Below are 22,083 nucleotides of genomic sequence, written 5' to 3'. Positions count from 1 at the left end.
TAGGTTATTCCCTGGTGTTGGTTCTCTCACCACTTGCTGCAGGCCCAGTCTGGTAGCGATGTCCTTCAGGACTCGGCCAGCTCGGTCAGTAGTGGTCCTACCGAGCCACTCTTGGTGATGGACATTGAAGTCCCCCACCCAGAGTACATTCTGGGCCCTTGCTACTCTCAGTGCTTCTTCCAAGTGGTGTTCAACATGGAGGAGCACTGGTTCATCAACTGATGGAGGAGGGTAGGTGGTAATCAGCAGGAGGTTTCCTTGCCCATGCTTGACTTGAAGCCAGAAGACTTCATGGGGTCCGGAGTCAATGTTGAGGCCTCCCAGGGCCACTCCCTCCCGACTGTATACCACTGAGCTGCCACGTGGGGTGGGACAGGACATACCCAGGGATGGTGATTGGAGGAGTCTGGGACAATGACTGAAAGGTATAATTCTGTGAGTATGACTATGTCAGGCTGTTGCTTGACTAGTCTGTGGGACAGCTCTCCCAATTTTGGCACGTCCCCAGATGTTGGTGAGGAGGACTTTGCAGGGTCGACTGGGCTGGGTGTGTCGTTATCGTACCCGAAGCCGGTGCAGAGGTCGATGCCGGGTGGTCCATCCGGTTTTATTCTTATTATTGTTTCTTTTACCGGTTTATTACAACTGAGTGTCTCGCTGGGCCATTTCAGAGGGCAGTTAAGAGGCAACCACATTGCTGTGGGTCTGGAGTCACATATAGGCCCAGACCGGGGTAAGGACGGCAGGTTTCCTTCCCTGAAGGACATTTATGAGCCAGATGGGTTTTTACAATAATCCCGTAGTTTCATGGTCACCGTGACTGATACTAGCTTTTTATTCCAGATGAAAATTTTTTTTTTTAAACTGAACTTAAATTCCACAGCTGCCGAGGTGGGATCTGAACTCACATCTCTGGATTACTAGTCCCATAACTTAACCACTGTGCTACCATTCCTGTTTTCCCTCTCCGTTCCCTCCTGCTCCATCCCTCTTCCCCCATCCACTGCTCTTCCTCCCCTCCTGTTTGCCCTCTCTGTTCTCTCCTCCTACAACTATTGGTTCTCTCCCCCGCACCTTTGTTCTATTCCTCCCTTCCCCTTCTCCTCCTCCCTTCGCCCATTCCCACTCCTCCATTTCTCCTCCTCCTTCCACTGCGAATTATCACTCTAAATCTGCTTCACCTAAAGCCTGCATTTGGTATTGACTGTCAGTCGCGAACGTTGCCACAGTTCGCTGGTGAGACACGAACAATGTCAGCGAGTGCCTCCTGCACACGTCACAACAATTAATTTTCTCACATTTTAGTCACAACTTTTTGCCAACTTTTTCCCATTATAATTGCCCACGTGCACATTTGGACATAGTGTCTGGTGCGACAGTGTAGAGGGAGCTTTACTCTGTATCTAACCTGTGCTGTACCTGCCCTGGGAGTGTTTGATGGGACAGTGTAGAGGGAGCTTTACCCTGTATCTAACCCGTGCTGTACCTGCCCTGGGAGTGTTTGATGGGACAGTGCAGAGGGAGCTTTACTCTGTATCTAACCCGTGCTGTACCTGTCCTGGGAGTGTTTGATGGGACAGTACAGAGGGAGCTTTACTCTGTATCTAACCCGTGCTGTACCGGCCCTGGGAGTGTTTGATGGGACAGTACAGAGGGAGCTTTACTCTGTATCTAACCCCATGCTGTACCTGCCCTGGGAGTGTTTGATGGGACAGTGTAGAGGGAGCTTTACTCTGTATCTAACCCCTGGTGTACCTGCCCTGGGAGTGTTTGATGGGACAGTGTGGAGGGAGCTTTACTCTGTATCAAACCTGTGCTGTACCTGCCCTGGGAGTGTTTGATGGGACAGTGTGGAGGGAGCTTTACTCTGTATCTAACCCGTGCTGTACCTGCCCTGGGAGTGTTTGATGGGACAGTGTGGAGGGAGCTTTACTCTGTATCAAACCTGTGCTGTACCTGCGCTGGGAGTGTTTGATGGGACAGTGTAGAGGGAACTTTACTCTGTATCTAACCCCCTGTACCTGCCCTGGGAGTGTTTGGTGGGACAGTGTAGAGGGAGCTTTACTCTGTATCTACCCCGTGCTGTACCTGCCCTGGGAGTGTATGATGGGACAGTGTAGAGGGAGCTTTACTCTGTATCTAACCCCCTGTACCTGCCCTGGGAGTGTTTGATGGGACAGTGTAGAGGGAGCTTTACTCTGTATCTAACCCCCTGTACCTGCCCTGGGAGTGTTTGATGGGACAGTGTGGAGGGAGCTTTACTCTGTATCTAACCCGTGCTGTAAATGACCTGATGAGCAGACTCGGCACAGCTCGGGAGGAAAGGAAATCTAGAATGAAGCACAATGGAACTGGCATATATTGTGGGTGCCACGTATAACACGTGCATGGCCAGTCAGCAGCGACCTTACCTTCACCCCTTCCTGGAGAATGGAGATGGGGAAATTGTGGTCAGATTTGGAGCTCAGTAACAGCCTGAACTCAGGGTCCAGCTTCACTTTGGTTTTTTTGAACCTAACAACATTGACATAAAGGGAAAGTTTAAGATTTTGGTGACAACTGCTTCACGTTAGTAACGAAGAGGAGACGCAAGATGAAGAGAGGGAAGAGTCAGTACTGCAGCACATGCCACACAGGGAGCCCGAGGCACAGGACGCAGCAGGCAGTATACCTGCCGCACACACACAGGTGCTCTGTGCCTCCCAGGGCCAAATCTACCTACACACTCAATCATAGAAACATAAACATTTACAATAGAGAAGCAGGCCGTGTGGCCCATATTGTCCGCGCCGGCCGACCAAGAGCTACCCAGCCGAATCCCACTTTCCAGCTCTTAGTTCGTCGCTCTGCAGGTTACGGCACTTCAGGGGCACATCCAAGTACTTTTTAAATGTGGTGAGGGTTTCTGCCTCTACCACCCTTTCAGGCAGTGAGTTCCAGACCCCCACCATCCTCTGGGTGAAGAAGTCTCCCCTCAAATCCCCTCTAAACCTCCTACCAATTACTTTAAATCTATGCCCCCTGGCCCTGGTTATTGACCCCTCCGATAAGGGAATTAGATCCTTCCTATCCACTCTATCTAGGCCCTCATAATTTTACACAGCTCAATTAAATCCTACCTCAGCCTCCTCTGCTCCAAAGAAAACAATCCTAGCCTATCGAATCATTCCTCGTAGCTAAAATTCTCCAGTCCCGGCCATCATCATAGGCAGTCCCTCAGAATCGAGGAAGACTTACTTCCACTACTAAAGTGAGTTCTTTGGTGGCTGAACAGTCCAACACGAGAGCCACAGACTGTCACAGATGGGACAGACATTCATCGGGGGAAGGGGGGCGCGGGGGAGGGGCGGTGGGACTGATTTACTCCTTCCACTGCTTGCGCCTGACCTCTTCACACTCGCGGCATTAAGATTCAAAGAGCTCAGTGCCCTCCCGGATGCACTTTCTCCACCTCGGGCGGTCTTCGGCCAGGGACTCCCAGGTGTCAGTGGTGATGTCGCACTTTACCAGGGAGACTTTGAGGGTGTCTTTGTAACGTTTCTGCTGCCCACCTTTGGCTCGGTTGCCATGAAGGAGTTCCGAGTAGAGCAATTGCTTCGGGAGTCTCGTGTCTGGCATGTGAACTATGTGGCCTGCCCAGCGGAGCTGATCGAGTGTGGTCAGTGCTTCAATACTGGGGATGTTAGCCTGGACGAGGACACTGATGTTGGTGTGCCTGTCCTCCCAGGGGATTCGCAGGATCTTGCGGAAACATTGTTGGTGATATATCTCCAGCGATTTGAGGTGTCTTCTGTACATCGCCCATGCCTCTGATCCATACAGGAGGGCGGGTATTACTACAGCCCTGTAGACCATGAGCTTGGTGGTAGGTTTGAGGGCCTGGTCTTCGAACACTCTTTTCCTCAGGTGGCAGAAGGCTGCACTGGCGCACTGGAGGCGATGTTGAATCTCCGCATCAATGTCTGCCTTTGTTGATAAGAGGCTCCCGAGGTATGGGAAGTAGTCTACGTTGTCGAGGGCCGCGACGTGGGATCTTGATGACTAGGGAGCAGTGCTGTGCGGCGAGGACAGGCTGGTGGAGGACCTTTGTCTTACGGATATTAAGCGTAAGGCCCATGTTTTCATCTGCCTTGGTGAACTATATCCTGGAGTTCAGCCTCAGAATGTGCGCAGACGCAGGCGTTGTCCGCGTACTGCAGCTCAACGACAGAGGTCGGGGTGATCTTGGACCTGGCCTGGAGGTGGCGCAGGTTAAACAGCTTCCCACTGGTTCTGTAGTTTAGTTCCACTCCAGCGGGGAGCTTATCGACAGTGAGGTGGAGCATGGCAGCGAGGAAGATTGAGAAGAGGGTTGGAGTGATGACGCAGCCCTGTTTGACCCCGGCCTGGACGTGGATTGGGTCTGTAACGGATCCGCTGGTTAGGGTCACGGCCCGCATGTCATCGTGAAGGATGCTGACAAACTCTCGGGGGCATCTAAAACGGAGGAGGACGCTCCCTAAACCTTCAGTCCAGACAACATCCTCGTAAATCCTCTCTGTACCCTCTCTTGTGCAATCACATCCTTCCTGTAATGTGGTGACCAGAACTGCACGCAGTACTCCAGCTGTGGCCTAACTAGTGCTTTAAATAGTTCAAGCATAATCCCCCTGCCCTTGTATTCTATGCCTCGGTTAATAAAGGAAAGTATTCCATATGCCTTCTTAACCACCTTATCGATCTGTTCTGCTAACTTCAGGGATCTGTGGACCTGCGCTCCAAGGTCCCTCTGTTCCTCTACACTTCTCAGTGTCTTACCATTTAATGTGTATTCCCTTGCCTTGTTAACCCTCCCCAAATGCATTACCTCACACTTCTCCGGATTGAATTCCATTTGCTACTGTTCTGCCCACCTGACCAGTTTATCGATATCTTCCTGCAGTCTACAGCTTTCTTCTTCATTATCAACCACACAGCCCATTTTAGTATCATCTGCAAACTTCTTAATCATACCCCCAACATTCAAGTCTAAATCATTGACATATACCACAAAAAGCAAGGGACCCAGCACTGAGCCCTGCGGAACCCCACTGGAAACATCCTTCCAGTCACAAAAACTTCCTGCCACTGAGACAATTGTGTATCCAATTTGCCACTTTGCCCTGGATCCCATGGCCTTTTGCTTTTCTGACCAGTCCACCATGTGGGACCTTGTCAGAAGCCTTGCTAAAATCCATGCAGACTACATCATACGTCCTGCCCTCATCCACCTTCCTTGTTAGCTGCTCAAATCAGTTTTCACCCACATCAATGTACACACTCCCTCAGGGCCCGAGCTCGGGGCCTGTTTGTCCCTTTGGGGGACGGGTTATGTTGGAGGGACTCACGATTTTACAATAGCCTGCAGTTTTGGCATGAAGGAAGCGGCCAGGTGACAGTTCTCCAGCAAGACCCAGCGCCCCCTGCGGCTCTGCGATTTCTGGATCAGTTCCTCTGCGATGGGCCCCTGGTTCCGACCCAGTGACACCAGGTCCAGGTGCTCTGTGCTTCCCCGGCACTCCTTGGCGAAACGCAGCACCTGTGTGACTGCTTCGGTGCCTGGTGTGACAAATCAGAGGCTGGGATTAGACATGTATCGAGAGAGAGGTCAAACACACCCATCATTAACTGATGAGGCTGCATGATGCAGCGCTTGTCAAATGTCATCTTTACTGAAAAGCAAAACAGCTGTAAAGCTACGATGTTATAGTGCAGTTACTGCAGTTGTACAGGGCCTTGGTGAGACCACACCTGGAATATTGTGTGCAATTCTGTTCTCCTAATCTGAGAAAGGACATTCTTGCTATTGAGGGAGTGCAGCGAAGGTTCACCAGACTGATTCCCGGGATGGCAGGACTAACATATGAAGAAAGACTGGATCGACTAGAATTTAGAAGAATGAGAGGGGATCTCATAGAAACATATAAAATTCTGACGGGATTGGACAGGTTAGATGCAGGAAGAATGTTCCCGATGTTGGGGAAGTCCAGAAGCAGGGGACACAGTCGAAGGATAAGGGGTAAGCCATTTAGGAGCATTTAGTGCTCCCAGTGCCCTTGGGAGCACTGTATATAAGCCGGCCCCTAAGGGCTGTCCCTCACTCTGGAGTGTCTTAATAAAGACTGAGGTCACTGTTATTTTAACCTCCCTGTGTGCAGTCTCATCTGTGTTAGGAACACAATAACTGGCGATGAGAACACGAATCCAACGCAAAGATGCAGCAAACTGTGGGCATCCTGGAGAAGTTCTCGGAGGGTGAGGACTGGGAAGCCTATGTCGAACGGCTAGACCAGTACTTTGTAGCCAGCGAGCTGGACGGAGAAGGAAGCGCTGCAAAAAGGAGAGCGGTCCTCCTCACAGTCTGCGGGGCACCGACCTACAGCCTCATGAAGAATCTTCTCGCTCCGGTGAAACCCACAGATAAGTCGTATGAGGAGCTGTGTACACTGGTTCGGGAGCATCTTAACCCGAGGGAGAGCGTGCTGATGGCGAGGTATCGGTTCTACACGTGCCAGCGATCTGAAGGTCAGGAAGTGGCGAGCTACGTCGCCGAGCTAAGGAAACTTGCAGGACAATGTGAGTTTGATGGCTACCTGGAGCAGATGCTCAGAGACTTTTTTGTACTGGGCATTGGCCACGAGACCATCCTACGAAAACTTTTGACTGTAGAGACACCGACCCTCAGTAAGGCCATTGCGATAGCACAGGTGTTTATGTCCACCAGTGATAACACCAAACAAATCTCTCAGCACACAAGTGCTAGCAATGTTCATGAATTAACTGGAACTGTGTTTGCGAGCAGAAATGTACAGGGCAGAAACCATGAGTCTGCAACTGCCAGCAGGCCTCAGGTGACCCAGATGACTCAGAGTCCCCAACAAAGGATGAATGCAAGGCAATTCACACCTTGGTGGCGTTAGTGGAGGCTTCCATTCAGCCTATTCATGCCGCTTCAAAGGGTATGTTTGCAAGAGCTTTGGAACAATGGGGCACCTCCAACAAGATTGCAGATGAGCTGCAAGCTCTGCAAAACCTGCTAACCACCACGTGGCAGAGGAAGATCGGTCCATGGTGGATCAAAGTAATTTCGAGCCTCAGAGAGAGGAGGCAGTTTTTGAAGTACACAGGGTGCACATATTTTCGACAAAATGTCCACCTATAATGCTAAATGTAAAATTGAATGGCTTACCCGTAGCCATGGAACTGGACACTGGCGCTAGCCAATCCATCATGAGTTAAAAGATGTTTGAGAGACTGTGTTGCAACAAAGCACTCAGACCAGCCCTGAGCCCCATCCACACGAAACTGAGAACGTACACCAAAGAGCTGATCACTGTCCTGGGCAGTGCCATGGTCAAGGTCACCTACGAGGGCACGGTGCACGAACTGCCACTCTGGATTGTCCCGGGCGATGGCCCCACACTGATTGGAAGGAGCTGGCTGGGCAAAATCCGCCTATTAATTGTTTCTCGCGACAGGACCAATACCCGCTACCTAAGGCAGACGACCTATTTGCGACGCTGGCAGGAGGAAAGACGTTCACCAAGCTCAACCTGACTTCGGCCTACATGACTAAGGAGCTGGAGGAGTCTTCAAAGAGCCTCACCTGCATCAACACGCACAAGGGACTGTTCATCTACAACAGATTCCCGTTTGGAATTTGGTCGGCTGCAGCGATCTTCCAGAGAAACATGGAGAGCCTACTCAAGTCGGTACCATGCACGGTGGTTTTTCAGGACGACATATTGGTCATGGGCCGGGACACCGCCGAGCACCTACAAAACCTGGAGGAGGTCCTCCAGCGACTGGATCACGTAGGGCTGCGGCTGAAGAGGTCGAAATGCGTCTTCACGGCAACAGAAGTGGAGTTTTTGGGGAGAAAGATCACGGCGGACGGCATTCAGCCCACAGATGCCAAGACAGAGGATATCAGGAACGCGCCCAGGCCACAGAACGTCACGGATCTGCGGTCGTTCCTGGGACTCCTCAACTATTTTGGTAACTTCCTTCCGGGGTTAAGCATCCTCTTAGAGGCCCTACGTGTTATTGCATAAAGGTGAGACTGGGCATGGGGAAAAAACCAAGTAATTGCTTTTGAGAAAGCCAGAAACATTTTATGCTCCAACATTCTGCTTGTATTATATAATCCGTGTAAAAGACTTGTGCTAGCATGTGATGCATCGTTGTACGGAGTCAGGTGTGTATTACAACAAGCTAATGTTGTGGGGAAGTTGCAACCTGTCGTCTATGCCTCCAGGAGCTTGTCTAAGGCCGAGAGAGCCTACAGCATGATTGAGAAAGAGGCATTAGCGTGTGTGTTCGGGGTAAAGAAATGCATCAGTACCTGTTTGGCCTCAAATTTGAGCTGGAAACCGATCACAAGCCCCTCATATCCCTGTTCGCTGAAAACAAAGGGATAAATACCAATGCCTCAGCCCGCATATAAAGGTGGGCACTCGCGCTATCAGCGTATAACTATACCATCCGCCACAGGCCAGGCACCAAGAACTGTGCGGATGCTCTCAGTCGGCTACCATTGCCCACCACGGGGGTGGAAATGGCGCAGCCTGCAAACTTGTTGATGGTGGCGCAGCCCGCAGACTTGTTGATGATCATGGAAGCGTTTGAAAATGATAAATCACCTGTCACGGCCCGCCAAATTAGAACTTGGACCAGCCAAGATCCTCTGCTGTCCCTAGTAAAAAAACTGTGTACTGCATGGGAGCTGGGCCAGCATCCCCGTTGAAATGCAAGAGCTAATCGAGCCGCTCCAGCGACGAAAGGACGAGCTGTCCATTCAGGCAGATGCCTGTTGTGGGGTAACTGCGTAATGCTACCAAAAAAGGGCAGGGAGACGTTCATCTCGGATCTCCACAGCACACACCCGGGTATAGTAATGATGAAAGCGATAGTCAGATCCCACGTGTGGTGGCCCGGTATCGACTCTGACTTCGAGTCCTGTGTACGGCAATGCAGCGTATGTGCTCCGTTGAGCAACGCGCCCAGAGAGGCACCACTAAGTTTGTGGTCCTGGCCCTCCAGACCATGGTCGAGGATCCATGGCGACGATGTGGGCCCGTTTCTCGGTAAAATGTTCCTGGTGGTGGTGGATGCTTTTTCTAAATGGATTGAATGTGAAATAATGTCGGGAAGCACCGCCACCGCCACCATTGAAAGCCTGAGGGCCATGTTTGCCACCCACGGCCTGCCTGACATACTGGTCAGTGACAATGGGCCATGTTTCACCAGTGCCCAATTTAAAGAATTCATGACCCGCAATGGGATCAAACATGTCACCTCGGCCCCGTTTAAACCAGCCTCCAATGGGCAGGCAGAGCGGGCAGGGCAAACCATCAAACAGAGCCTTAAACGAGTCACAGAAGGCTCACTCCAAACCCGCCTGTCCCGAGTACTGCTCAGCTACCGCACGAGACCCCACTCGCTCACAGGGGTGCCCCCGGCTGAGCTACTCATGAAAAGGACACTTAAAACCAGACTCTCGCTGGTTCACCCCAACCTGCATGATCAGGTAGAGAGCAGGCGGCAGCAACAAAATGTAAACCATGGTCGCGCCATTGTGTCACGGGAAATTGATCTGAATGACCCGATGTATGTGCTAAACTGTGGACATGGTCCCAAGTGGATCGCGGGCACGGTGATAGCTAAAGAAGGGAGTAGGGTGTTTGTAGTCAAACTAGACAATGGACAAATTTGCAGAAAGCACCTGGACCAAATGAGGCTGCGGTTCACAGACTGCCCTGAACAACCCACAGCAGACACCACCTTTTTCGAGCCCTCAACACACACCCAAATGATCAACGACACCACCCCGGACCAGGAAATTGAACCCATCACGCCCAACAGCAAGGCCAGGGTCACCCAGCAGCCCTGCAGGGCCAACAACACGCCAGCCCAGCGAGGGCACAGCCAACACACCAGAACAGACATTTGTACCGAGGCGGTCCACCAGGGAAAGAAAGGCTCCCGGCCGCCTCACCTTGTAAATAGTTTTCACTTTGACTTTGAGGGGGGAGTGATGTTGTGTATCTGTAAAGCATGCACTCCCGTGTTCCACCACCAGGGAGTGCATCCCCTGAAGTCCCAAGGGATCCCAGCATCCCTTGGGAGCATTGTATATAAGCCGGCCCCTAAGGACTGTTCCTCATCTGGAGTGTCTTATTAAAGACTGAGGTCACTGTTACTTTAACCTCCCTGTGTGCAGGAACATAATATCTACCACAGAAAGTTTTGAGTCCAGTTCGTTGGATATATTCAAAAGGGAGTTACAGCTAAAGGGATCAAGGGGTATAGAGAGAAAGCAGGAAAGGGGTACTGAGGTGAATGATCAGCCAAGATCTTATTGAATGGTGGTGCAAACTCGAAGGGCTGAATGACCTACTCCTGCACCTATTTTCTATGTTTCTATGTTATCACAATAATTTCCATGAAGAAACAAGTAACCAAACATAACCCGGTCATTATGTTCTGTAGACCTGCTGTATAATCCATAACATAACAATTACAGCAGAACAAACTCACAGGATCAAATACATCAGTAATTCAAAACCCTTTGCACCCCACAAACTTGCCCACCTTGTACTCCCTCACAGAGCCTACTGGTCTCTCAGGGGCCTGGGCTCCACTCCCAGAGGCTGGTTCAGTCAGCCCACCAATAATTGCCAGCGCTGCCCATCGGTCGGAGCCGCTGCTGGCTGTCCTGACCATGCAATGGCCAGGCCTGAGGCCTCAGCCCTCCTGTTGTTAGGCCCAGGCCTTGATTCCTGCTTCCAGCCCCGGCCCCAGAGTCTTCATCCTCTTTGTGTGCCACAGCATTATCTGCTTCTCACCACCAGCCGTTCTGTCAGTCCTGGCTCGGTGATAGCATTCTTGCTTCTGAGTTACAGGGTCTTGGGATCAAGTCACACTGCAGAGACTTCAGCACGTAATTCAAGCCGACAATCCCAGTGCAGTACTGAGGGAGTGCCGCACTGTCGGAGGGGCAGTACTGAGGGAGTGCCGCACTGTCGGAGGGGCAGTATTGAGGGAGCACTGTCGGAGGGGCAGTACTGAGGGAGTGCTGCACTGTCGCAGGGTCAGTACTGAGGGAGTGCTGCACTGTCGGAGGGGCAGTACTGAGGGAGTGCTGCACTGTCGGAGGGGCAGTACTGAGGGAGTGCCGCACTGTCGGAGGGGCAGTACTGAGGGAGTGCCGCACTGTCGGAGGGTCAGTACTGAGGGAGTGCTGCATGTCGAAGGGTCAGTACTGAGGGAGTGCCGCACTGTCGGAGGGGCAGTACTGAGGGAGCGCCGCACTGTCGGAGGGGCAGTACTGAGGGAGTGCCGCACTGTCAGAGGGGCAGTACTGAGGGAGTGCTGCACTGTCAGAGGGGCAGTACTGAGGGAGTGCTGCACTGTCGGAGGGGCAGTACTGAGGGAGTACCGCACTGTCGGAGGAGCAGTACTGAGGGAGTGCCGCACTGTCGGAGGGGTAGTACTGAGGGAGTGCTGCACTGTCGGAGGGGCAGTACTGAGGGAGTGCTGCACTGTGGGAGGGGCAGTACTGAGGGAGTGCTGCACTGTCGGAGGGGCAGTACTGAGGGAGCGCTGCACTGTCGGAGGGGCAGTACTGAGGGAGTGCCGCACTGTCGGAGGGGCAGTACTGAGGGAGTGCCGCACTGTCGGAGGGGTAGTACTGAGGGAGTGCTGCACTGTCGGAGGGGCAGTACTGAGGGAGTGCCGCACTGTCGGAGGGGTAGTACTGAGGGAGTGCTGCACTGTCGGAGGGTCAGTACTGAGGGAGTGCCGCACTGTCGGAGGGGCAGTACTGAGGGAGCACCGCACTGTCGGAGGGTCAGTACTGAGGGAGTGCCGCACTGTCGGAGGGTCAGTACTGAGGGAGTGCTGCATGTTGAAGGGGCAGTGCTGAGGGAGTGCCGCACTGTCGGAGGGGCAGTACTGAGGGAGTGCCGCACTGTCGGAGGGGCAGTACTGAGGGAGTGCTGCACTGTCGGAGGGGCAGTACTGAGGGAGTGCCGCACTGTCGGAGGGGCAGTACTGAGGGAGCGCTGCACTGTCGGAGAGGCAGTACTGAGGGAGTGCCGCACTGTCGGAGGGGCAGTACTGAGGAAGTGCTGCACTGTCGGAAGGGCAGTACTGAGGGAGTGCTGCACTGTCGGAGGGGCAGTACTGAGGGAGTGCTGCACTGTCGGAGGGGTAGTACTGAAGGAATAACGCATTGTCGGAGGGGCAGTACTGAGGGAGTGCCGCACTGTCGGAGGGGTCGTACTGAGGGAGTGCTGCACTGTCGGAGGGGCAGTACTGAGGGAGTGCCGCACTGTTGGAGGGGCAGTACTGAGGGAGTGCCGCACTGTCGGAGGGTCAGTACTGAGGGAGTGCTGCATGTCGAAGGGTCAGTACTGAGGGAGTGCCGCACTGTCGGAGGGTCAGTACTGAGGGAGTGCTGCATGTCGAAGGGTCAGTACTGAGGGAGTGCTGCACTGTCGGAGGGTCAGTACTGAGGGAGTGCTGCACTGTCGGAGGGTCAGTACTGAGGGAGTGCTGCACTGTCGGAGGGTCAGTACTGAGGGAGTGCTGCATGTCGAAGGGGCAGTACATAAGAACATAAGAAATAGGAGCAGGAGTAGGCCATACGGCCCCTTGAGCCTGCTCTGCCATTTAATACGATCATGGCTGATCCGATCATGGACTCGGGTTCACTTCCCTGTCTGCTCCCCGTAACTCCTTATTCCGTTATCGGTTAAGAAACTGACTATCTCCGCCTTAAATATATTCAATGCGGAGGAAGAAATTCCTCCTCATCTCAGTATTAAATGGGCGGCCCCTTATTCTAAGACCATGCCCTCTAGTTCTAGTCTCCCCCATCAGTGGAAACATCCTCTCTGCATCCATCTTGTCAAGCCCCCTCATAACCTTATATGTTTCGATAAGATCACCTCTCATTCTTCTGAATTCCAATGAGTAGAGGCCCAACCTACTCAACCTTTCCTCATAAGTCAACCCCCTCATCCCCAGAATCAACCGAGTGAACCTTCTCTGAACTACCTCCAAAGCAAGTATATCCTTTCGTAAATATGGAAACCAAAACTGTCATGTATGTAACCTTCATGTAACTGTAACCTTTATGTAACAACACTGTACACTGTATACACCTGAGAAATGCACACCTTGACCACAGGGGGTGAACTTGTGGGAGACACTCTTCACCTGGTCATCCAGGTATATAAAGGGAGGTCCCACGCAGAGTCATCACTCCTTGGTCCTGTGAATAAAGGTTCAGGTCACAGTGTGACCTTGTCTGCAGAATGTGCCTCATGTGAATCTATAGTAGTGTGTAAGGACATTACATTTGGCGACAAGAAATGGGAATCAATGACTCACGAGAATGGCCACCGGTAGCACAGAGGAACGGTACTGTATTGGTGAGGACTGGGACGATTTAATTGAGAGGCTTCATCAGAGCTTTGTCACGAAGGACTGGCTGGGAGATGCAGTGGCTGACAAGCGAAGGGCGCATCTACTGACCAGCTGTGGACCTAAGACGTACGCGCTGATGAAAGACCTGCTTGCACCCGAGAAGCCGGCAGACAAGACCTTCGAGGAGCTCAGCAAACTGATCAGTGAGCACCTCAAACCGGCGAGCAGTACACACATGGCCCGACACCGATTCTATACACACCGACGTCGGGAAGGGCAGAGCATACCGGACTTCGTTGCGGACCTTCGGCGCTTGGCCAGCCTCTGTAAGTTCACAGATGCCTGCAGGGGGGAGATGTTAAGGGATTTCTTTATTGAGGGCATTGGTCATGTCGGGATTTTCAGAAGGCTAATTGAGACCAAGGACTTGACCTTGGAAGCGGCGGCGGTGATGGCTCAGACCTTCATGGCGGGGGAAGAGGAATCCAAGATCATATACGCGCGTAACTCTGCTTTCAACGTGGCGATGGATCAGGGAGTTAACATTGTAAACACGACTCAGAACCCCGCAGGCAGGCAAGGGCAATTCGACACCACCCAGGCAGTAACCGACTCTAGAGTGGGTCCTCAACAGAGACAATGGCAGGTTGAATGGACATTTACACCATCACGGTGGACAATGTGTCCCAGGATGGGGCCATTGACACCCATTAACAAAGTGTTCAAGAGTAATCAAAGAGACAATCAGAGAGGAATGCCTGGTAACAGCTCTGTTGTTCACAACAATCTCAGCTCATGCTGGAGGTGCAGGGGCAGACATGCTGCAAAAACCTGTAGGTTTCAACAATTTATATGTAGAAATTGTAACTTCAGTGGACGTTTAGCCAGAATGTGCAGGAAGCCTGTAGCGAGGCTAATTTACGAGGCAGATGAACCAGAAGAGGGGTCTGCAAGGCAGGTTGATGCTTGGGACACAGCAATGGACGCTGAAGTTCAGCGGGTTCAGGTGGCAAACATCCACAGCTCATACACAAAAATGCCACCTATGATGATGAGAGTACTGTTAAACAGCATCCCGGTACACATGGAGCTGGACACAAGGGCCAGCCAGTCACTTACGAGTGTCCAACAATTCGAGAAACTATGGCCACTCAGAGCTAGCAGATCCAAACTAGAACGCATTGAGACTCAATTACAGACGTACACCAAAGAGATCATCCCAGTGCTAGGCAATGCAATGTTGGTGGCTACACATAATGGATCAGAGAACTGGCTGCCACTCTGGATTGTCCCGGGAAATGGTCCCGCGCTTTTGGGGAGGAACTGGCTAGCCGAGATGAACTGGAAATGGGGGGAATATGCACGCCATTTCATCTGTGAAGCGACGTTCAGGCTCACAGGTCCTACAGAAATTTGAGTCTCTATTTCAACCTGGTGTTGGGACTTTCAAAGGTACCAAAGTAGTGGTACGCATCACTCCGGACACCAGACCAGTGCACCACAAAGCCAGAGCTGTGCCGTATGTGATGCGGGAGAAAATTGAGAGTGAGTTGGACAGGTTACTAATAGAGGGCATAATTTCGCCCGTTGAATTCAGCGACTGGGCAAGCCCCATCGTCCCTGTCCCAAAAACGGATGGCTCGGTCAGGATCTGTGGTGAGTACAAGGCCACCATCAACCGAGTGTCCCTTTAGGACCAATACCCGCTTCCGAGAGCGGAGGATCTTTTTGCCACGCTGGCAGGCGGCAAGCTGTTCACCAAGTTGGACCTCACTTTGGCCTACATGACCCAGGAACTGGCCGAAGAATCCAAGCTACTGACCACCATCACCACACACAAGGGGCTGTTTGTCTACAACAGGTGTCCGTTTGGCATTCGATCAGCGGCCGCTATCTTTCAAAGGAACATGGAAAGCTTGCTCAAATCCATCCCTGGAACAATCGTATTTCAGGACGACATCCTTATCACGGGTCGAGACACCGAGGAACACCTCCACAACCTGGAGGAGCTGCCATGACGACTGGACCGGGTAGGCCTGCGACTAAAACAGTCCAAGTGTGTGTTTTTGGCCCCAGAGGTTGAGTTTTTGGGCAGGAGGGTTGCCGCGGACGGGATCCGGCCTACCGAATCCAAAACGGAGACGATCCGTCGTGTGCCCAGACCCAGCAACACATCGGAGTTGCGTTCATTTCTGGGACTCTTGAACTATTTCGGGAACTTTCTGCCTTCATTAGCACCCAGGCATCGTGCTAATGAAGGCCATTGCCTGGTCACATGTATGGTGGCTGGGAATTGACTCAGACCTGGAACACTGTGTTCGCAGGTGCACGACGTGTGCCCAGCTGGGCAATGTCCCCAGAGAGGCCCCACTCAGCCCGTGGCCCTGGCCCACCAAGCCATGGTCACGTATTCACGTAGACTACGCGGGCCTGTTCATGGGAAAAATGCTCCTCCTTGTTGTTGATGCGTACTCGAAATGGATCGAGCGCATCATATTGAATTCGTGCACGACATCCACCACAGTGGAGAGTCTGCGTGCGGTCTTTGCGACCCACGGCTTGCCGGACATCCTAGTTAGCGACAACGGCCCGTGTTTCACTAGCTATGAATTCCGGTAGTTCATGTCGGGTAATGGCATCAAACATGTCAGGACAGCGCCGTTCAAGCCGGCTTCCAATGGCCAGGCGGAACGTGTGGTCCAAATCATAAAACAGGACATGCGCCGGATTCAAGGACCCTCCCTTCAATGCTGCCTATCGCGCCACCTGCTGGCCTACAGATCCCGACCGCATTCGCTCACGGGAGTCCCGTCCGCGGAACTACTCATGAAACGTACAATTAAAACTCGGCTGTCCCTCATTCATCCAATCCTATCAGACATTGTTGAGGGCAAGCGCCAGTCCCAAAATGAGTGCCATGACCGTAACTCAAAGGGGAGATGGATAGAAATCGATGACCTTGTATTTGTTCTTAATCACGCTGTGGGGCCCAAGTGGCTCGAGGGAACTGTAATTGGTAAAGAGGGGAATAGGGTCATAGTGGTCAGACTTAACAATGCCGCAAGCATCTGGACCAAGTAAAAAAAAGGTTCAACATGGACACTGAGGAACCTGAGGAAGACCATGAGATGTTGCCCACACCACTGCCAGTGAACGAGCAACAAGAACATTCAGCAGCATGCACAGTCCCTGCGGCCAGCCCGGACAAGCCGGAATCACCACAGGTGACAAAGACGCATGCCAAGGCTCAACAACCAGAGCCCCAACTGCGGTGCTCCACGAGAGAGCGTCGACCACCTGAAAGACTTAATCTTTGACCCCAAAATACGTTGGGGGGGAGGTGATGTCATGTTTGTAACCTTCACATAACTGTAACCTTTATGTAACACCACTGCAATACTGTATACACCTGAGAAATGCACACCTTGACCACAGGGGGTGAACTTGTGGGACACACTCCTCACCTGGTCATCCAGGTATATAAAGGGAGGTCCCACGCAGGGTCATCACTTCTTGGTCCTGTGAATAAAGGTTCAGGTCACAGAGTGACCTTGTCTGCAGAATGTGCCTCGTGTGAATTTATAGTAGTGTGTAAGGACATTACAAAAACTGCACGCAGTATTCCACGCTGTAGCAAGACTTCCCTGCTTTTATACTCCATCCCTTTTGCAATAAAGACCAAGATTCACTTGCTGTACCTGCATGCTAACTTTTTTGTTTCATGCACAAGTACCCCCACGTCCCACCATCCTGCAGCACTTTGCGATTTTTCTCCATTGAAATAATAACTTGCTCCTCGATAATTTTCTGCCAAAGTGCATGACCTCACACTTTCAAACATTATACTCCATCTGCCAAACTTTTGCCCACTCACCTAGAGCTGGGCTACATTACACTCGGTCCCTTCATTGAAGTCGTTAATATAGATTGTAAATAGTTGTGGACCCAGCACTGATCCCTGCAGCACCCCACGAGCTACTGATTGCCAACCCGAGAATGAACTATTTATCCCAACTCTCTGTTTTCTGTTACTTAGCCAATCCTCTATCCATGCTAATATATTACCCCCAACCCCGTTGTCATATATCCAGACATGTTTACTGCTTGTACTATTACATATGGGCTACTATGGGAAAGCTGTACACCAGCTGTATGGTCACTAAGGTGTGCCACCAGAGGACATTGCAATGGGAGACTTGTAGGTTACCTGTAAAGGTGTGCCAGGCCTAGTATAAAAGGCAGGCCACCATGTGTGATCATCACTCTGGAGTTATATTAAATGGACTAAGGTCACAACAATTCAAGTGCAATACCTTAGAAACATAGAAACATAGAAAATAGGTGCAGGAGTAGGCCATTCGGCCCTTCTAGCCTGCACCGCCATTCAATGAGTTCATGGCTGAACATGCAACTTCAGTACCCCATTCCTGCTTTCTCGCCATACTCCTTGATCCCCCGAGTAGTAAGGACGACATCTAACTCCTTTTTGAATATATTTAGTGAATTGGCCTCAACAACTTTCTGTGGTAGAGAATTCCACAGGTTCACCACTCTCTGGGTGAAGAAGTTTCTCCTCATCTCGGTCCTAAATGGCTTACCCCTTATCCTCAGACTGTGACCCTTGGTTCTGGACTTCCCCAACATTGGGAACATTCTTCCTGCATCTAACCTGTCTGAACCCATCAGAATTTTAAACGTTTCTATGAGGTCCCCTCTCATTCTTCTGAACTCCAGTGAATACAAGCCCAGTTGATCCAGTCTTTCTTGATAGGTCAGTCCCGTCATCCCGGGAATCAGCCTGGTGAATCTTCGCTGCACTCCCTCAATAGCAAGAATGTCCTTCCTCAAGTTAGGAGACCAAAACTGTACACAATACTCCAGGTGTGGCCTCACCAAGGCCCTGTACAACTGTAGCAACACCTCCCTGCCCCTGTACTCAAATCCCCTCGCTATGAAGGCCAATATGCCATTTGCTTTCTTAACCGCCTGCTGTACCTGCATGCCAACCTTCAATGACTGATGTACCATGACACCCAGGTCTCGTTGCACCTCCCCTTTTCCTAATCTGTCACCATTCAGATAATAGTCTGTCTCTCTGTTTTTACCACCAAAGTGGATAACCTCACATTTATCCACATTATACTTCATCTGCCATGCATTTGCCCACTCATCTAACCTATCCAAGTCACTCTGCAGCCTCATAGCATCCTCCTCGCAGCTCACACTGCCACCCAACTTAGTGTCATCTGCAAATTTGGAGATACTACATTTAATCCCCTCGTCTAAATCATTAATGTACAGTGTAAACAGCTGGGGCCCCAGCACAGAACCTTGCGGTACCCCACTAGTCACTGCCTGCCATTCTGAAAAGTACCCATTTACTCCTACTCTTTGCTTCCTGTCTGACAACCAGTTCTCAATCCATGTCAGCAGACTACCCCCAATCCCATGTGCTTTAACTTTGCACATTAATCTCCTGTGTGGGACCTTGTCGAAAGCCTTCTGAAAGTCCAAATATACCACATCAACTTGTTCTCCCTTATCCACTCTACTGGAAACATCCTCAAAAAATTCTAGAAGATTTGTCAAGCATGATTTCCCTTTCACAAATCCATGCTGACTTGGACCTATCATGTCACCTCTTTCCAAATGCGCTGTATGACATCCTTAATAATTGATTCCATCATTTTACCCACTACTGAGGTCAGGCTGACCGGTCTATAATTCCCTGTTTTCTCTCTCCCTCCTTTTTTAAAAAGTGGGGTTACATTGGCTACGCTCCACTCGATAGGAACTGATCCAGAGTCTATGGAATGTTGGAAAATGACTGTCAATGCATCCGCTATTTCCAAGGCCACCTCCTTAAGTACTCTGGGATGCAGTCCATCAGGCCCTGGGGATTTATCGGCCTTCAATCCCATCAATTTCCCCAACACAATTTCCCGACTAATAAGGATTTCCCTCAGTTCCTCCTCCTTACTAGACCCTCCGACCCCTTTTATATCCGGAAGGTTGTTTGTGTCCTCCTTAGTGAATACCGAACCAAAGTAGATTTTAAAATGTATTTAACAAGGTTATGTTAAATAAAAAACAGTTAATGAGAAGATTTGTATGAAATCATAATTATAACGGTAAAAAACACCCCACCTCACAACAAATTTATAACATTTCGATCAATCAAATGGTCAACATTTCCAACACAGAACACAAATGTAAACCACAAAGGTAGCCCCCGCCACCCCCCTTCCCCCAAACCTCCCGACAAAATAGCATCAACAACATAAAAATATGACCAAGACAACACCTGCTGCCATACACCTCACTTTCCTTCCCCCCCCCCCCCCCCGCTTCTCCTCCCCACCTCTACCCCTTCCCGTTCCTCTCCTGACTCCAAGCTGCCTGGCCGAGGAGTTCCTCAAGCGATGCTTCATTGGGGGGGGGGGGGCGATGACGGCAGAACTGCTGGTTGGATGGATACGGGAGAGAATGGTCCCGAGGTGGGAACATGCTCCGAGCCACACGCAAGATCTTCCTCATGTGTGGTTGGCAATGGGGGTGCGGCACCTTGGGGTGCAGTGCCGTGCTCCGGGACCACTGGGAGGCCTCTGCCACCAGTATTCCTGGCTATCACCTCCAGGGCCTCTGCCATCCACGGCACGTACTCAGTCATGGTGGCGGACATGCTGGCCAGCTGTAGGGATATACCCCCCCATTGTCTGGAGGATCTGCTGACCTATGTCAACACTCCTCCTGGACAAGTGTACCATGTCCCCGCTCAGATCTGCTGCTCGTGGAGCAGACCTGCTGCGTGGAGCCAACCTCCGCGAGGTCGACGCTGTCCTGGAGACACCTGGGGTGCCCTGTGGCAAGGTGCTTGGACCCGGTACCTCCACGGTGGAGGTGGGAATGGCCACAGGAGCACTAGATGTCTTTGGTGTGGACTGCATTATGGAGGTTGGGGATGCAGGCTCCTCAAAGTCTGCACTGTCATCCGTGGAGAAGGGCCCCAGCAGATCCACGGGTGAGAATCGCTGCTCCTCAGCACCAGATGGAGGAGATTCCGGCGAGTCTGTCCCCGTGCCCCCACCTTCTGGGCTCGATGGTGTTACCTGGGGCCGCGCTGCTGGCTGAGCTGCAAAACATAAATGAGGTTATTAGAGGAGAAGTTGGTCACAAGGTGACTCCAACGCTACACACAGCATGTGCACGACAAAAGCACCACCGCGATCAAAATCATCACAGACATCACATTTCATGACCATCACCAAATTCTGCATTGCAATGATTCTCATGAGGCCATCATTATTTAGAGAACACTTTTATCATTCATCTATCATATACTATTGTTCGGATATGAGTGGGTGTGGCATAGTCGAGGTGGTCTCGTCGGCGACCAACGAGGTGTCCAGTCCCGTCAGAATCTTGTAAGTTTCTATGGGATCCCCTCTCATCCTTCTAAACACCAGTGTATAAAGGCCCAGTTGATCCAGTCTCTCCTCATATGTCAGTCCTGCCATCCCAGGAATCAGTCTGGTGAACCTTCGCTGCACCCACTCAGTAGCAAGAATGTCCTTCCTCAGATTAGGTTTTATATGTTTTTATGCTTGCGTGGCCGACCGGGAATGGTTCCCCCACTAGAGCCAGCTCCTCTCCTCGATGTCGGTGAGCTCGATGATGACTGGTGACCCACCACCTGTTCTCCTCTGCTCGGCCCTATTCTTCGAAAGCTTCCTCTATAAAAGGTAACACCAGCACGACATAGCATGAGTTCATTGCGTGAGATCATAAAAACATGAAAAATAGGTGCAGGAATCGGCCATTCGGCCCTTTGAGCCTGCACCACCATTCAATAAGATCATGGCTGATCATTCCCTCAGTACCCCTTTCCTGCTTTCTCTCCATACCCCTTGATCCTTTTAGCCGTAAGGGCCATATCTAACTCCCTCTTGAATATATCCAATGAACTGGCATCAACAACTCTCTGCGGTAGAGAATTCCACAGGTTAACAACTCTCTGAGTGAAGAAGTTTCTCCTCATCTCAGTCCTAAATGGCCTACCCCGTATCCTAAGACTATGTCCCCTGGTTCTGGACTTCCCCAACATTGAGAACATTCTTCCCGCATCTAACCTGTTCAGTCCCGTCAGGATCTTATATGTTTCTATGAGATCCCCTCTCATCCTTCTAAACTCCAGTGAATAAAAGCCCAGTTGATCCAGTCTCTCCTCAAATGACAGCCCAGCCATCCCGGGAATCAGTCTGGTGAACCTTCGCTGCACTCCTTCAATAGCAAGAACGTCCTTCCTCAGATTAGGAGACCAAAACGGAACACAATATTCCAGGTGAGGCCTCACCAAGGCCCTGTACAACTGCAGTAAAACCTTTCTGCTCCTATTTTCAAATCCCCTAGCTATGAAGGCCAACATACCATTTGCCTTTTTTACCGCCTGCTGTACCTGCATGCCCACTTTCAGTGACTGATGAACCATGACACCCAGGTCTCATTGCACCTCCCCTTTCTCTAGTCTGCCGCCATTCAGGTAATATTCTGCCTTCATGTTTTTGCCCCCAAAGTGGATAACTTCACATCTATCCACATTATACTGTATCTGCCATGCATTTGCCCAATCAC

At 51.3% G+C, this 22,083-nt stretch overlaps 1 protein-coding gene across 3 annotated transcripts in view; it reads right to left on the bottom strand.

The window, feature by feature from the left end:
* Positions 1-22,083, bottom strand: part of LOC139267496 (dynein axonemal heavy chain 6-like) — a 729,921-nt gene that overhangs the window by 375,420 nt on the left and 332,418 nt on the right. For all 3 annotated transcript variants that reach the window (XM_070885895.1, XM_070885898.1, XM_070885896.1), the window contains 2 exons: positions 5,367-5,577; positions 2,412-2,514 (listed from right to left, as the gene is read on the bottom strand). In XM_070885895.1, the coding sequence (XP_070741996.1) occupies positions 2,412-2,514; positions 5,367-5,577 (314 nt within the window). The remainder of the gene's footprint in view (positions 1-2,411; positions 2,515-5,366; positions 5,578-22,083) is intronic.

Source organism: Pristiophorus japonicus, chromosome 7 (genome assembly GCF_044704955.1).
Source record: "Pristiophorus japonicus isolate sPriJap1 chromosome 7, sPriJap1.hap1, whole genome shotgun sequence".
In the NCBI taxonomy this organism is placed as follows: domain Eukaryota; kingdom Metazoa; phylum Chordata; class Chondrichthyes; family Pristiophoridae; genus Pristiophorus; species Pristiophorus japonicus.
This window is presented reverse-complemented; position numbering and strand designations above follow the sequence as displayed.